This window comes from Oryzias latipes, chromosome 8 (genome assembly GCF_002234675.1).
Source record: "Oryzias latipes chromosome 8, ASM223467v1".
In the NCBI taxonomy this organism is placed as follows: domain Eukaryota; kingdom Metazoa; phylum Chordata; class Actinopteri; order Beloniformes; family Adrianichthyidae; genus Oryzias; species Oryzias latipes.
Genome location: NC_019866.2, coordinates 17,581,555 through 17,596,942, shown reverse-complemented (window position 1 = coordinate 17,596,942; position 15,388 = coordinate 17,581,555). Strand labels below are relative to the sequence as shown.

The 15,388-nt window shown below is 37.5% G+C and overlaps 1 protein-coding gene across 3 annotated transcripts in view; it reads right to left on the bottom strand.

Moving 5' to 3' along the window:
• Positions 1-15,084, bottom strand: part of rbbp6 (RB binding protein 6, ubiquitin ligase) — a 41,334-nt gene extending 26,250 nt beyond the window's left edge. Inside the window, exons 1-6 of one of the 3 annotated variants that reach the window (XM_023957705.1) lie at positions 13,896-15,084; positions 12,863-12,968; positions 7,616-7,655; positions 4,300-4,341; positions 4,112-4,200; positions 3,630-3,726 (exon numbers count right to left, since the gene is read on the bottom strand). In XM_023957705.1, coding sequence (XP_023813473.1) covers positions 3,630-3,726; positions 4,112-4,200; positions 4,300-4,341; positions 7,616-7,655; positions 12,863-12,968; positions 13,896-14,061 — 540 coding nt within the window. In that variant the 5' untranslated portion in view covers positions 14,062-15,084. The remainder of the gene's footprint in view (positions 1-3,629; positions 3,727-4,111; positions 4,201-4,299; positions 4,342-7,615; positions 7,656-12,862; positions 12,969-13,895) is intronic. The other 2 variants (XM_023957703.1, XM_023957704.1) reach the window with 2 other exon arrangements.
• Between the last annotated feature and the right edge of the window lie 304 nt (positions 15,085-15,388).

Genomic DNA, 15,388 nt, shown 5'->3' with positions numbered 1-15,388 from the left:
GGACTCGTGCTTGCATTTTGATGATTATGCTGTGAACAGACAACATGCGGTCAAAGGAGCTCTCCATGCAGGTGAAAAGAGCGATCATTTGTGACATCGCCACATTGAAAAACGAATGAAAAGTACAATGAATGAATAATGAAAAAATGTAAAATATAAGGAGAAAAGAAACTGATTACTCAAGGGAAAATGCATATGAAAAGAAAATTTGGGAATTATAGCATAAAATCCTGTGTACACTGCCTATGAATATGATTAATGGCGTTATTGACTATGGGACCTTTTGACTGAGTAAACAATCGTTAGAGGCGGAAACCAAAGGGAATTTGAAAAGAGGAGCGGGAGACGCTGAATGAGGAGAGACGTCAGACGCTGAAGGAGAGGGCCGTGGCGGTGCCAGACGCTGAAAGTCTGCAGCCGCAATTTGTCATCTCTTCATTCATCTACCAGTATTGGAAGAATAGCGGGAGATACTTAATCCTAATCTTCATCTTGGTGGAGCTGTTGCGGAAGGACTGTGTCCCGGAAAGCGGCGTTCTGGATGTGAGGAGCGCACTCGAAGGAGCGGTGTTTGGATTATGCTTGGAAGCGGTTAGACCAACCCTTAATATTCATTTTTTGGATGTATATATATTTTTTTGTAGGTCATGGTACCATGTGAAGATTGAGACTTCATTTTTGTATTTTCTGAGGAACTTTTTTCCAAACGGATTATTCAAATATTTTTCCTTTGTATCATATCAGGAGGGGACGGAGAACTATTGACTCTTTTTTTTGTTGTTTCTTCTTTTTCAGCGGGTTTGTTTGTCGCTGGAGAAAGGTCGTTTATTTATTAGGGTGTTTTTCTTTGGGTATATTTTGTAATTCTTCTGGGTTTTGCTGGTCAAAGGTCTGTCAAAGACAATTTCAGTTTCTGTTCATTATAAAAAAGCTGTTTTGTGACTAGCAGATATAGTGGCTGGTTTATTTTGTTTGGGTGTATCTGGGTTTGTTTGGCTTGAATGTCATTGTGAGGAACCCCCTTGGTAATGTATCAATCAGAAGACCTAGTAAATATTTTTTGAGCATTAAAGATTGCATAAAATGTGAAAAACTGAAGCATTTCTTAAACAGAGTCCCTTCATTTCATGGGCTTGTAAGTAATTGGACAATTGATTTCCATGCTATTGCATGGGCAGGTGTGGGCAATTCCCTTGTTATGTCATTATGAGTGAAGCAGATAAAAAGGCCTGGAGTTGATTAGAGGACTCGTGCTTGCATTTTGAAGATTATGCTGTGAAAAGACAACATGCGGTCAAAGGACCTCTCTATGCAGGTGAAAAGAGCGATCATTAAGCTGAGAAAACAGAAAAAAAAAACTTGCGAGAAATTGCTACAGTATTAGGAGTGGAAAAATCAACAGTGTGGTACATCCTGAGAAAGAAAGAAAGAAAGCACTGGTGAACTCAGCAACGCAAAAAGACCTGGACGTCCACGGAAGACAACAGTGGTGGATGATCGCAGAATCATTTCCATGGTGAAGAGGAACCCGTTCACAACAGCCAACCAAGTGAACAACACTTTCCAGGAGGTAGGCGTATCAATATCCAAGTCTACCATTAAAAAGAAGACCGTGTTAACATACCCACAGATAACCCAAGGTTTCTTAAAACTTTTAAAACATTAATAAAAGCAATATGCCCTATTAACATAATTTCAAAATTATACAATAGTATCTTGACGCACAAGGGGGAGAATACGTACTATGTAAAGGAAAGATGGGAGCGAGAAGGAGGGCTCACAATTACAGAGGAGGATTGGGAACAAGTATGTCGGAAACAATGGGTAACAACAGGATCAAACATTTGGCATGAATTCTGTTGGAAGAGCATAAGGAAGTTTTTTACTACACCCTCTCAGAAAAAAATACCTAGGAAGTAGTAAATGTTGGAGGTGTGGTAATAATGGAGCCAATCACTTCCATATATTTTGGGACTGTGTGGTTATCAAAAGATATTTGGCTGACATACATGAACATCTGCAAAATGTATTTTCTATTGTTTTCCCCTTGTCCTTTTAAAGTCTGTTTTTGAGTAAAATTGATGGCCTAGACAACAGAAATAAGAAACTGCTCTACATTTTGCTGGCAGCCAGTAAGAAATCAATAACCAGAAAATGGCTTAAACCTGAACAACCAATGACAGAGGACTGGATTGATGTTGTACAACGAATTTATTTCATGGAAAGAATCTCACACTCATTACAAATACGACTGGATGTTTTTTACGCTACTTGGTCTATATAGACAGAATATGTTAAACCTGTAAGATCAGACTTCATCTGAAACTTCACTGATATCATGTCATTTCATCTATGTTTTGAATATCCCTGCTTCCTCACATGTTCCGTTTTTATTTACTTTTTTTTTTCGTTTTTTACTTTTCTGTTAAAAAACAACAACAAACAAACTGAGAAAGCAAGAACATTGTAATCAGTCACAATGTAAAATTTATCCTGTACTTTTTCAATAAAAAATAAATTTGAGAAAAAAACAAAGAAGACTGCATGAAAGTAGATACAGAGGGTACACTGCAAGATGCAAGCCACTCATAAGCCTCAAGAACAGGATGGCTAGATTGGACTTTGCTAAAAAGCATCTCAAAAAGCCAGCACAGTTCTGGAAAAACATTCTTTGGACAGATGAAACCAAAATCAACCTCTACCAGAATGATGGCAAGAGAAAAGTATGGAGAAGGCGTGGAGAAGCTCATGATCCAAATCACACTACATCATCAGTAAAACACTGTGGAGGCAGTGTGATGGCCTGGGCGTGCATGGCTGCTAATGGCACTGGGACACTAGTGTTTATTGATGACGTGACACAGGACAGAAGCAGCCGAATGAATTCTGAGGTGTTCAGAGACATACTGTATGCACAGATCCAGGTGAATGCAGCCAAACTGATTGGGCGGCGTTTCATAATACAGATGGAGAACGACCCAAAACATACAGCCAAAGAAACTCAGAAGTTTATTAAAGCAAAGAAGTGGAATATTCTTGAATGGCCAAGTCAGTCACCTGATCTTAACCCAATTGAGTATTCCATTTCACTTGTTGAAGACTAAACTTCAGACAGAAAGGCCCACAAACAAACAGCAACTAAAAGCCGCTGCAGTAAAGGCCTGGCAGAGCATTCAGAAGAAGAAAATCCAGCATCTGGTGATGTCCATGAGTTCAAGACTTCAGGCTGTCATTGCCAACAAAGGGTTTTCAACCAAATATTAGTAATGACCATTTTGTTTTCAGTTACTTCATTTGTCCAATTACTCATGAGCCCATGAAATGAAAGGGATTGTGTTTAAAAAATGCTTAAGTTTTTCACATTTTTCAGCAATCTTTTTGTTCAACCCATGGAATAAAAGCTGAAAGTCTGCACTTCAATGGTATCTGAGTTGTTTTATTTAAAATTCACTGTGGTAATGTACAGAAACTAAATTGGAAAAAATGTGTCTATGTACAAATATTTTTGGCTCCGACTGTAAATCCTGTATTTCCAAATTTAACAAAGGCTAAAGTGAGGTTTTTTTAATACAAGTATGTTGCGTTTCAGGTGTGGATTGGTTGCTACATTTGACATAATTTGTGCTTACCCCACTGGTTGGACAATTTCGAATATGGTGTCCAGCATTTCCACAGCGGAAACAAGTGTAGTTCTCTGGAAGGACGGTACCAAGCTTTGTGTTCAAGCTAGAGACAAACAGGGATGGAGGTACACTGTTGTTTAGACGTCTATAAAATTTTCTTTAAAATTTAATTCTAAGAAGACAAGTGTTTTATATTCACTTTTGTAGTTGAGGAGATTTTTATAGTTTTACTTCTTTTGTATGTATTATTTCTTTTGTAGATGCAAGATGTTGGGATAAAATGTGTGCTTGGTAGTGTAGACTTATACAGGTGTAGAAAATCAATAAAAAAGCTGCCAATGCCAAAAATCTTCTTCAAAACTTGAAGAATGACTGATAAATACCACTTTAAGTAAAACATAAATTAAGAATGAGGTCAAACCAGAAAAAAGTCACCAGGAATTCCAAAAAGTAAAAGGCAAACAAAGATCCATTGCAGCTTAACTTACTTCATGGTGCTGTAGTTGGACTGATTCATCATAACCTTAATCTTATCCTCTTCTGGCACATCTGCATCCACTAGATTAGCCATCTGCATCTAAACATATATACATACATTTGTTATAAATGTCAGCCAAAGTTCATATAAGTACACAATGGAATCCATACCATAAAAATGGTTAAAACCAAAGCATACCTTGGCAAAAAATGATTTAGTAGAACTCTGGTCCTCCATTTGCTACAAGAAAAAAAAATCTCTTACACATTATACAATAGTAAAACATCCTTACTTTTCAAAAACAAAAGTTCTTAGAGAGAAGTGATTGTAATAAACCAGATGATTTAATGTAATTTTGATAGTTGAAATTTACAACCAACGATTATTTTTGCAACTACACCTGTTTCTGTACAATCATCTTCACTACCATTTTGCTTTCCTTGTATTAAGTTTCTTTTTATTGAAAATGACAATTCATATTTTGGTATCTCTGTGAAGCCTTATTTAAAATTGTGTTATACAAAAAGCTCAATGATTTTATCTTCAGCTTCTATTAAAAAGAACAATGTTCTAAACTTTGCGATGAATAACTTTTTAATCTGTTGCAAAACATGTTGAGATAAGTTCATAAAGCATTTTTAAACTGCATTAATTTGACATATTAACATATGCCAACTTATACATCATATAGCTTAAATCTCATAAAAACACTTTGTTAAATAACAAATTCTGGTCCCTACTAACTAAAGCTAAACAAATATGTATGCTTTAATATCTTTAATTTCTTTTTTTTTTTATTTCCTTAAACCACTGGTCCACAAGTTGGGAGTAATCTTACAATTCTCAAACTATGACAATATTTCTCCTTTTTCCATAAACAATCTAAAAACTGATGCTAAAGGTGAAGTTTCCTCAGCCAGAAGTCAAGTCAAGTCACTGTCCCGTATAAACCCAAGAAGGAAAAATAAAATAATTATTGTCTAAATAAAAAAAAAAGAAAAATATCACTATGTTCAGGAGGCCTTCTTATCCCGTAGCGCAGGGGTCTGCAACCTTTACAACTTAAAGAGCCACTTGGATCAGTTTCCCACAGAAAGAAAACACAGAGAGCCGCAACACCCTTTGGAAAACCCGGTGTTTCCAGTGAATGGCATCATTTTACTCGTTTTTAAAGTTTTCACTTGTTATTTACTTCTCATTCAACTCATGTCTTGCTGGCTAGTTTGACACACATGACTTAGTGCTTTCTTTTTGAAGGCTGGCTGGCTCTGGTTTTCAGACTCAAATTTAGACTAAAATAAAGCAGACTCGTTTCTATCTTGTTTCTTTAACTTTTCCTAAAATCCAGTAAACCCAATAAAGTATATTAATTTTATGGATGACAACTATTTTTTATTAGGAACTAGCTGTTTGTTAGTTTGTTGCAGGTCTGTAATCACAAGCGGTGAGTCTAAGCCCCTCCCTCCTCTCTATCTGCTTTTCCTCTCTACCTGTTCACATCCTCTGCAGTTTCTAGTTGGTATACTGAGTAGGGGTGTGTATTGGCGAGAGTCTGGACAGTGTCTTTCTCACACGCGGAAGTAAACTAATAACGGTCATCATCACGGCGTTGGCTTTTTTTCAGTGTTGGACACATCACTCTGATCCATCAGGTCGCTGAACTAGAATCCATTGCTGTGAGGTTCCGCAGAACTTTGGCCCGCTTTGCAAATATGATTTTGGCTGATGCTACGTGGATTAGCCGCTGTGCACGTGGACCAGCAGGTTGAACGTGACCCAAACTACAGCCAGAATGTAAATAATAACAATATGCAAGTTAAATTAAATAGTACAGTCTGTACATAGTACAGACTGTATGTGTTGGCCTAGGTGCGGTACTGGCAGTGCAGACTCTTTACACATAGGATAAAAAATAGATTTTTTTAAACAAACATTCACATTTTTAAAAACTAGTGCAAAGAAATACTTTTACAACTTGTTCAGTTGAGAATTTGAATATTTATGACTCATCTGTAGAACAAGGATTATTTTAAGAAGAAAATTATAAAGTCTAAAAAGGAAAGTTATGACTAAATTGAAAGAATTAGTTTGTTATTCATGCAGCTTGGGCAGGAAACACTTGCTCACCAATGGCTGTTAGGGGAGTCAGTATCTTAAAACAACAGAGTTGGGCTTATCAGCTGTGAATAGCATGCCTGCATGACAATGTATGACCCGCCCAGGCAGCTCCCCTCTCCCTTAGATACTGAATGAAACTGCCACCATGACCAAACTGAAAGCAGATCATTCTATTCTAGTAGCGGTTACATTTAAAAAAACTGTAAGAACAATAAAGGATTATGGGATGTAGGGATTCATGATTAAAGGTAGCTCATTTCTTTGTAGCTTTTTATTAGTTGTGGTTGTTATGGAAAGATTATGGATTTCCTTTATTTATTTATTTTATCACTTTTTCCCGGACCTTACGCTTTGTGGACGGTACCTTGGCAGCCGTCCCACTGTCGGCAGCATTAAGAGAGCCGTTCTCATTAAAAATAACTTTTTTCTTCTGAAATGTCTTTGTAGGTCTATGTTAGCTTTAAGGCAAAACCCAAAATACCCTTGCTGTCAGCTTAAATGTTTATTAAAAGAGATAGAGTCTGGAAGTCCGAATCTGTGAATATTTTTCTTACTTTTCCCAATTTATTTTGTACGCTTCCTGCTCAAACTAGTGTCATATTCTGCAACGCTTTACGGCAGTTAAAATGCTGTGATCCGTTCATGATAAGCAGACTTCTAGTAATGTATTTATCTTTATTAATAATCTTGTAAATACATAACGCTGATCATAATATGAATAAAATAAATATTCAATCCCTGATCAGGTTGTAACATGCGATTCTGATCAAGTCTGAAACTGCAACATTGGGCTCGTTTTTCGATGATTGGATTGGGACATCCCTTGTAGGATATAAATCATATATGTATGAAATATCTAAGTTATTTCCAATGTTAAGAGTTTTGGTGCAGATAGAATTGGTTTCAACTTAAAAATTTAGCAAAGAATACATTTGTACCCAACTTTTAGAAACTTAACATTTACAAAATAAATATTCAAAACATTGCTGTATATTTTCTTTTGAATTGCAGGTCTTTGCTTTCTGTAAAAACTATTATTGTCACATTTTTATTTTGAATTTTTACTTTGAACATCATAAATTAAAAGACCTTCTATACGCTATTTGTGGTGAAGGCACATACTGCAGCAACAGAGCTCACAGAAATAAATGGATTATTTCTGTAAATGTACATTTTTTCACTTTACTTAATCTAAATATATGTCATTAAAATACAGCATTCTGGTTTTGGTAATAAGTACGATGCAAATGAGCAAAATGCTTGTATTTAAGGGCATTTGGGTTTTCTGGCAAAACATTCTCAAAACAAAACTTTAGCACTAATATGAAGATTTTTTAGAGCAAATAAAAAAAAAGTCTATTTGTTGGGGGTTGCATGGTTTTGATTGAATACGTACGGATCTGCTGGCCCCAAAGATGTACCCATGTGATCGTTCACTGAAAGACAAAAACCAAAAGGTCATTAGACAAGCACAGAGGCAGGTCTTTGTTAAAAACAGTAAAGCATTAATGTTTTTTTTTTAACAGATTTAATTTGGAAAAAGGTAAAAATATTTTTCTCCTGTTTTTGGAGAAAATGTCTTTAATTGAGATATAAAATTAAATGTATGAGTTATTTAAATCATTTCTGGTCAAACTATTAACCCCTATGCAAAGGGGGGCAGCTGGCATAAAAAGTCAGCATAAAACCAGGTGAAAAGTGGTTGCTCATATCTGACTTTCACTTTTAAGTCTCAGTTTCCCGTTTCCTCACTAATAACAGCTGAATCATTGCTGATCTGTTTATCAGGTTCATATGTGAATAATGTCACAGTGGCATAGACTTGTGATAACTATGCATAGCTTTAAAGATCTGTTTAAAGAAGGAAGCATATGTCTGTCTGCACAAAAATATACAAAAATATTTAAAAAGAACAATAAAACTAATTGTAAATTAAATACTTTTCAAAATCAAAGCCTTTTCGTGGGTTTTTTGCTTTTTTTAACCCTTGTTGTGTAGCACTTCTGAACATGGTTGCACCTTGGTTGAAACCTACGGTGGCCGACAGGGCTCACTACATACAAAAGAAAAAACGCAACAGCATTACCTGAAGCACAACGGCATTACCCGAAGCACAACAAAATTACCCAAGGCACAATAAGATTACCCGCAACACCACGACATAGCCGCAGCAATAGCATTAGCCGCAGCACAACGGAAATGAGGACTTTATTTTTTTCCTACTGGTGAAAAAAAAAAAAATTCAGTTTCAAACTATTCAGCGCTCCTGAGAGCTATGTGATATTTGGACAAGATTAGGGTGTTTTCTTACTAGATAACATAATTTCTTACAAATATACGTTTGTCTAAAAATATAAATTTACCCAGCTCTCCACATAGTGACATCTGCATCTAACGCTCTGTCTTTTTTTTAATTACGACTTTTAATTTACGAGATTAGAAAAAATCTCGTAAATTTACACTGTTTTATCTCATAAATTGGCGATTTAAAATCTCGTAAATTTACGAGAAAAAAGTCATAGATTAACGAGGAAACACCAAAGATTTCCATTTATCGGAGCCAAGCTAGAAGATGAAATACGTGGGGCTTTTAGTAAAGCTTTATTTCAGGATAGGTTTAAAAAACAGAGATTCTGAACCTTTTGGCGACTCAACATCAGATTATTGTCAGTGGAGCCGGCTTTCCGGGGTTCGGTGTCGGTAAAGCGGAATTTCATATATGAAATAAGGAGCTCAGAGACACGTTTGGGTGTAGAGAACCGCTGCAGCCTTTATTTTCCTTTTCATTCACATAACCTGAAGTTCATTTGTCACCTTACGTCATGAACCTGTCATACGTACATCAATGCAGAAGTAAACAGTGTTACATACGCACCCTCCTCCAGATGAAACGAAACAATAAAGATGAATAAAAATAGTCTGTTATATTAGCATTAGAATGTTGAAAATGCCAAAAAGTGCTCCTCTTGAGACGGAAGCGTCAAACAGACGTAGAGATCTGGGGCTTCATTTATAAAACTTTGCGTAGGATTTGCGTCAGAAGTGGCGTACGGATGAAACATAGGACGTGCGTACGCACAGAAATATTCGGATTTATAAAACCGTGCGCACGCACATCCTACGGACTTTTCCCTTAATAAATCACAATCAATTCTAAATGTAGCGCAGCTTTTGCGCCTTCATGACACGCCCATAGTTGCCCATAAATAGTCCGTGAAACGCCCACTAGTTAATATTCGTTGATTGGGAAATCATGGCAAACACAGAGAGGAAATCAAAAAAGCATAACTTCACTCAATGTGAAGTAGAAGTTATTGTTGACGAGGTGGAAAAGAGGAGAAAAATGTTGTTTGGAGGGCACAGTGTGGGCATTACTAATGCCAAAATGGCACTTGAGTTGCAAACGGTGGCAGACGCCGTAAATGCTGTAGCCTCACAACCTCGGGCCGTGGCCGAAATAAAAAAGAAATGGTCGGACATCAAAGTCGAGGCAAAAAGACGTCTAGCGCTTGATCGCCAGAGTGTGTCTGCCACGGGTGGGGGAAAGGGGACACCGGAGCTGACCCCTCTTGATGAGAGACTGGCGGCAATTATTGGGGAATCCCTATTAAGTGGAGTGGTGACTGAGGCGGAGGTGGACACCGACGAGCCAGATGCACCGGGTGACACGGGCAAGGCGTGGTTCCTCCGAGTGCTCCTCTGTAACGCCGGGCCCAAAAGCCCACAGAGGTCCAACAGGACGGCTCGAGGAAGTCGGAACCAGCTCATAAGCCACTCGTCCTCGTTTGCCAGCAAGTTTTCTTGCTGTCTAAAGATGCGTTCACTCCGAATTCTTCCATTTGCAACATCTTCTAAGAGCGCAAGATCAGCCATTGTGCGTCATTACGCATTATGATGGGGCATTTTATTTCCATCCATTTAATTGCATCATACAAGCTACAGATGTCGGTAATAATCGACGTGGAAATGGGAAATTGTTCAGCGCAAATGTAATTTCTTGTTGCTTTCTGAATGGTTGAGACATACGCCATACATTGTTTTATCAAAAATAAAACAAACTAAAGGCATGTGCATGAATACCATATTTCCGTAGCTTATGAAGAAATGTTTTACTGTGAAAACAACTTTCCCCAGTGGACAATTAATACATCTATCTATCTGTCTATCTAATTGCACCTATACCTGCTCCGCCAGATGGACACATTGACGAGAATATCAGTTTTGTACATTATTTTGTGCTGTTAAGTATATTATTTAGGAGGATGAATTGCATAACATGCCAATATTGCAGAACATGTTTCACTTTTCTTGTTGCAAATATGTGTTCATTTGAATTTCTGTTGTAATTTTCGTTTGATTTTTTTTTGTTTGTTTCACTGCTGATCGATCAAACGGGTTTTTGCGTAGGTTGTTAATTGTAAGACTTGCTTTGTGAAGTCTTCATGTTGTTTATGAGTGGCAGTATTGTCATTTTCACTTTCACATGTTTCTTTCATCTGCCGACGGTGTCCCCATTTCCCATTTCACCCGTTTTTGTTCGTACGCCTGGGTCAGAGCTTGCGTGAAGGACCGCACATTTTCCCGTCAAGTTTGCTTTTTATAAATATCAATTATTGCGTAGAGTGGCGTACGCCTTCTTTTGTGCGTACGCAACGTTTATAAATGAGGCCCCTGGTCTTTGGAGGAAGAAAGGATTGAAGTGGACAGCTGCAGGGATACTGCTGGACCTTTCCTGCGCGATGACTTCTCTTTTTTTCATTCCGACCGTGGACGGAAAGGCAGGGGAGATCCTCTCCAGAAGACGGATCCTCGTTTGGGGTTCACTTTCCCGTTCGGACCCTTAGCCTCCAGAGTGGGTTAATAAAGACTCCAAAACAGTTCTTCTTGGGGGGACAGCTTTTTATTACGGTTCTCCGTCCTCCAACACACAATATAAACGCACACTCTTCAGCTCCGTGCTCTCACCCCCCTCTCTCGTTGCACGCGCTTCTTCCCCCTCTCACACACACGCGCGGTCCCCAACACACACCCCCACTCCACAACAATACCGACGCCGTCAGCGACGGCTTCATCGGGCAGCAGAGATCCTGCAAACCACCCATCAATAAATAAAATATTAATAAATCATAAATCAAACAAATAAGCGTCCAAACACATTATCAATAAACATTCAGCTCACCTGTTCTAAGTTTAGTGGGTCTGCTCTGCTGCTGCGCAGCGTTCACTTGCTGCTCTCTGTATCATCCCCTCCACTTTAATCTCGTAAAAATACGAGTTTTTTTCTCGTAAATTTACGGTTTAAATTCTCGTGATTTTACTTTTTTTTTGGTGGCCCTAAAACTCCATCACACCGAATAGTTTGCAACTGAATTATTTTTTTTCTGCCGGTAGGGAAAAAAAAGGTCCTCATTTCCGTTGTGCTGAGGCTAATGCTATTGCTGCGGCAATGTTGTCTTGTTGCGGGTAATTTCGTTGTGCTTCGGGTAATGCCGTTGCGTTTTTTTCCTTTTGTATGTAGTGTGAGCCCTGTCGGCCACCATAGGCTTCCCCCAGAAACCCTTGAAGTCTGAACACAGGACTAGCAGAAAAAGTAAATAATCAGCAAAGAGGAATGTGTTTAATGTGTTTATTATAGTTCCAATAACGCACCATATGCAGAACTCAAAAAAATTAAAAAAGTGTGGTGATGAGGTCATCAATGCGCTGATGCGGTTAACGTCACACCACCCAGAACACTGTATTTGCTAATCCTTAAATTACGTTCACACTGCCCTCTGCAAAGGTCAATGAAAGGTCTATTAAATGCGCTTAAAAGCACCTTTTGGGCTTCCGCTTTCACTAAACATTAAACTGCAGAATTTGAGTCCCTGGCGGCGTAGTGCGTTATTGATGGTAGCCTTTGTTACTTTGGTCCCAGCTCTTTGCAGGTCATTCACCAGGTCATTCGTTTCCCCCCCGTCTGGCCTCACTTTTCATTCACGTTAGTGCTAACTGTTTGAAAATTGATGATGGAAGAGAAATAAATCATTGTGGTTGGAGTTATATAACGCCAAGTCTTTCATCTTTCGTATATCAGAATAGAGCTGTAAAGGAAAAAGCCTGGAGTAGCATTGAACCGCTTCAACATTTCTTCCAGAGAAGATCTACATGGACTAATGAGCCAAAATACCAGCTACAGCTTGTGAAATCCTAGAGTATATGTTTGACTGCTGTAAATGCCAATATTTAACAAAGTACTAAGTTGAACTTTTTTATTGACCAAAAACTTTTTTGTGTGGTTTTACCATAATTGACAAATAAATACATCAGACATCAGTATACATCAGTGCTTTTGTGGATTTTTTTTCTCATTTTGTCCCTCATAGCTGAGTTTACTTATGATGAAAATTACAGGCCTCCCTGATCTTTTTAAGTAGGAGAACTTGCACAATTGGTGGCTGACTAAATACTTTGTTGCCTCACTGTATTTTTTGCTCATAATTTGCTTTTGGTGGAGGTGTCAGAATGCAGTGTCACACAACTGTAGGCTTTTTGGTGCCACATTTCCGTTTACACTTCAGGGTGGAGTAAGCTAATGTAGGGATTTCCACATTAGTAACTGGCTAGGAACCAACTCATTGAAACCCCCAAAAGACCCACTTACGTGTTCTGAGTCTTGCTGCTGGAGCTGGATTTGACTCCATTGATGGGAATTCTTCTGACAATGACGGAAGATCCTTTGGAAATCAACTCCTCATCCTCAGTATACTCTGAAACAGAGAGATGAAGGCTGTGAGCGAATTTAAACAAACCACTTTCATTTCTCTCTATTCTCGCTATTCCACAGAAACTTTTGAAGTTAAATTCAAATAGTCGAATCCATCTTTTAAAATAATTAATTGCAAACATATGCTAAAATGTGCTGAGATTTCAGCAATGTTTAGGGTATATACTGTGGGGAACTAGGTATTTTTTGAACCTTTTTACACTCAGTCTGTTATGTTAATTTTATGTCAGTTTATTTAATGTACTTCATGTTAATAATGTACTTTTTTTATTTTTTATTTATGGTCTCTTGGTGGCTGACCACAGTCAGCAGGGGACAGAGGATGAAAATACACTAAAGCTATAATGCTATTTACAGTGTTTCTTTATTTAGAGCACTTCACACTGTTTTTGTATGCATTGTCCCTTTATTAAAATAAATACAAATACAACATTTTTTTCCTTTTTTTAAATGTAAAAATAAAGGATTTCTTCTTGTCCCTGCTAGCTAATGCTAAACAAATAGCTATACTTCATTCTCTAACATACTTTTAAAGAATACAAATAATTTCTTTACAGCATAATTTATAAATCAGATTTATTTTTTGGTTTTGAATATTAGATACTTTTATACAGTTTTTAGTTTTAAAGAGACAACATTTTGATAATTTAGACACCCAAAGTATAGAATATAATTATAAAGTTAAGGTTGCACTAATTTTAAAATATTTTTTCAAACTGTAAAAACTTTTCCTAAAGAACACTATATTGGATTATTCTACATTTTTGGGGTTATTACACAACAAGAAAACCCCCCAAAGAGCTGTCAAAAACCGGAAGCACGTGGTTTAAATTAAGAACTTGTGCGTGAAAAATAAAAGCTTCCCAATAAAATAAAATAAAAAAATTAAAACACTAAAATCTTCCTTTACCTTCTTTGGTCTGCGCGTTGGTGATCTGCAGGTCACAGTCTCCGGCTCTTAGCTTTTCCCGACCCATAATTCGTCTCTTCAGATCAGTCAGCGTGATGTGCGGGCCGTCAAAAACCACTGTGTCGTAGCTGAGTTTAGAGGAGAATTTATAATGAATGTGCGCCATTGGGAGCCCAGACTTAAATCCTCTACCAGAATGCCCCACGGCCTCTAAAAGTGCCCCCGTTGCAAAAAGTCAAAACCGACGTTTGCGCTCAAAAGATGGCTAACAAGAAGAAGCCAACGCCGCTACCACACCGGGCACTTAATGAAACGCTGCACGGCCCGGGAGAATGACCCTCGCTGGATGACATGCCCCGGCTGTCAGAGGAACGGGAACAAGCATTCACACCACAGCGTTTTACGTCACTTTCGAGTCAACTGGGAACTTTTATTCGCGGTAATGTTGCGATAAATCCAGCGAGTTTGCTGACAGAAACCACCAGCCGTTTCTACAGGCAAGCGACTCGTCAGCACTGTGCACGCACAAGCCCGTGCTGCCTTCAGGCGACTCTCGTACACCCCGTCTCCAATCATCACGCGACGCTTGTGCTTGAAATCAAACAGGAATTTTGATTGTTTTACAAAAATTCAATCCTAAATAAACCTTAAATGAGACTATAAAATGTAATTCATTTTAATTAATTTTATCCAAAACGATTTTCATCCAGTCTATTATCATATAAATTAACAAGAACAGAATATTCGCAACACTCATTCCTGCAACTTTTGTCAATTTAAAAAAAAGATTCAGAGTTAAATAGGAAATTGTAAATTGCAATTGTCGCCTTACAACAGATGTCCAGATTTGTCTCTTTCCTAATTAAGATGTTTAAACATGCCATTAAAATAAAACTTTTAAAAAGTGAAAACAAGAAACAATTAACCTAACAATCTAAGACTTAATAGTTGTCAATCAAATTTTTCTTTAAAACAACAATTACCCAATGTTCTGAGTTGTTATTGACACGTAAAGTTTAACTTTCCTATTTTTCCCGTGACTGCAAAGGCAGCATTTTTCTGCTCGGGGCACCTGTTAGTTCAACATAGCATGTTCTGTAGGAACACGGCAAATTTGATCTGAAACCTGAATATGTGATTTTTTTTGTGCTGTTACTGCCAGAATAGACATCTTATTTAAAAAAAAAAAAGATAAAAAAAGAGAGAGAAATTTGAACTATTTGAAAATGCTTTAGGTTGTTCAGTGGCACTGGCAGTGCCAAGTGAGTAATAATTTTAATGAAAACATAATTTTTAAGCCTTTTATCAAATAAAATATATTTTTTTTAAGAACCACATTAGAAAAAGCATTTAAATACAGAAAATACATCAACTTTTGATTCACATTTTCTGTGTGCATGTGCAATCAATATTTACCACTAGAGGGAGACAAAAGACAATTTTCCAACTCTTTGTGTTCTCCGTGCTGCTGTAAAAATTATATGACCATATAT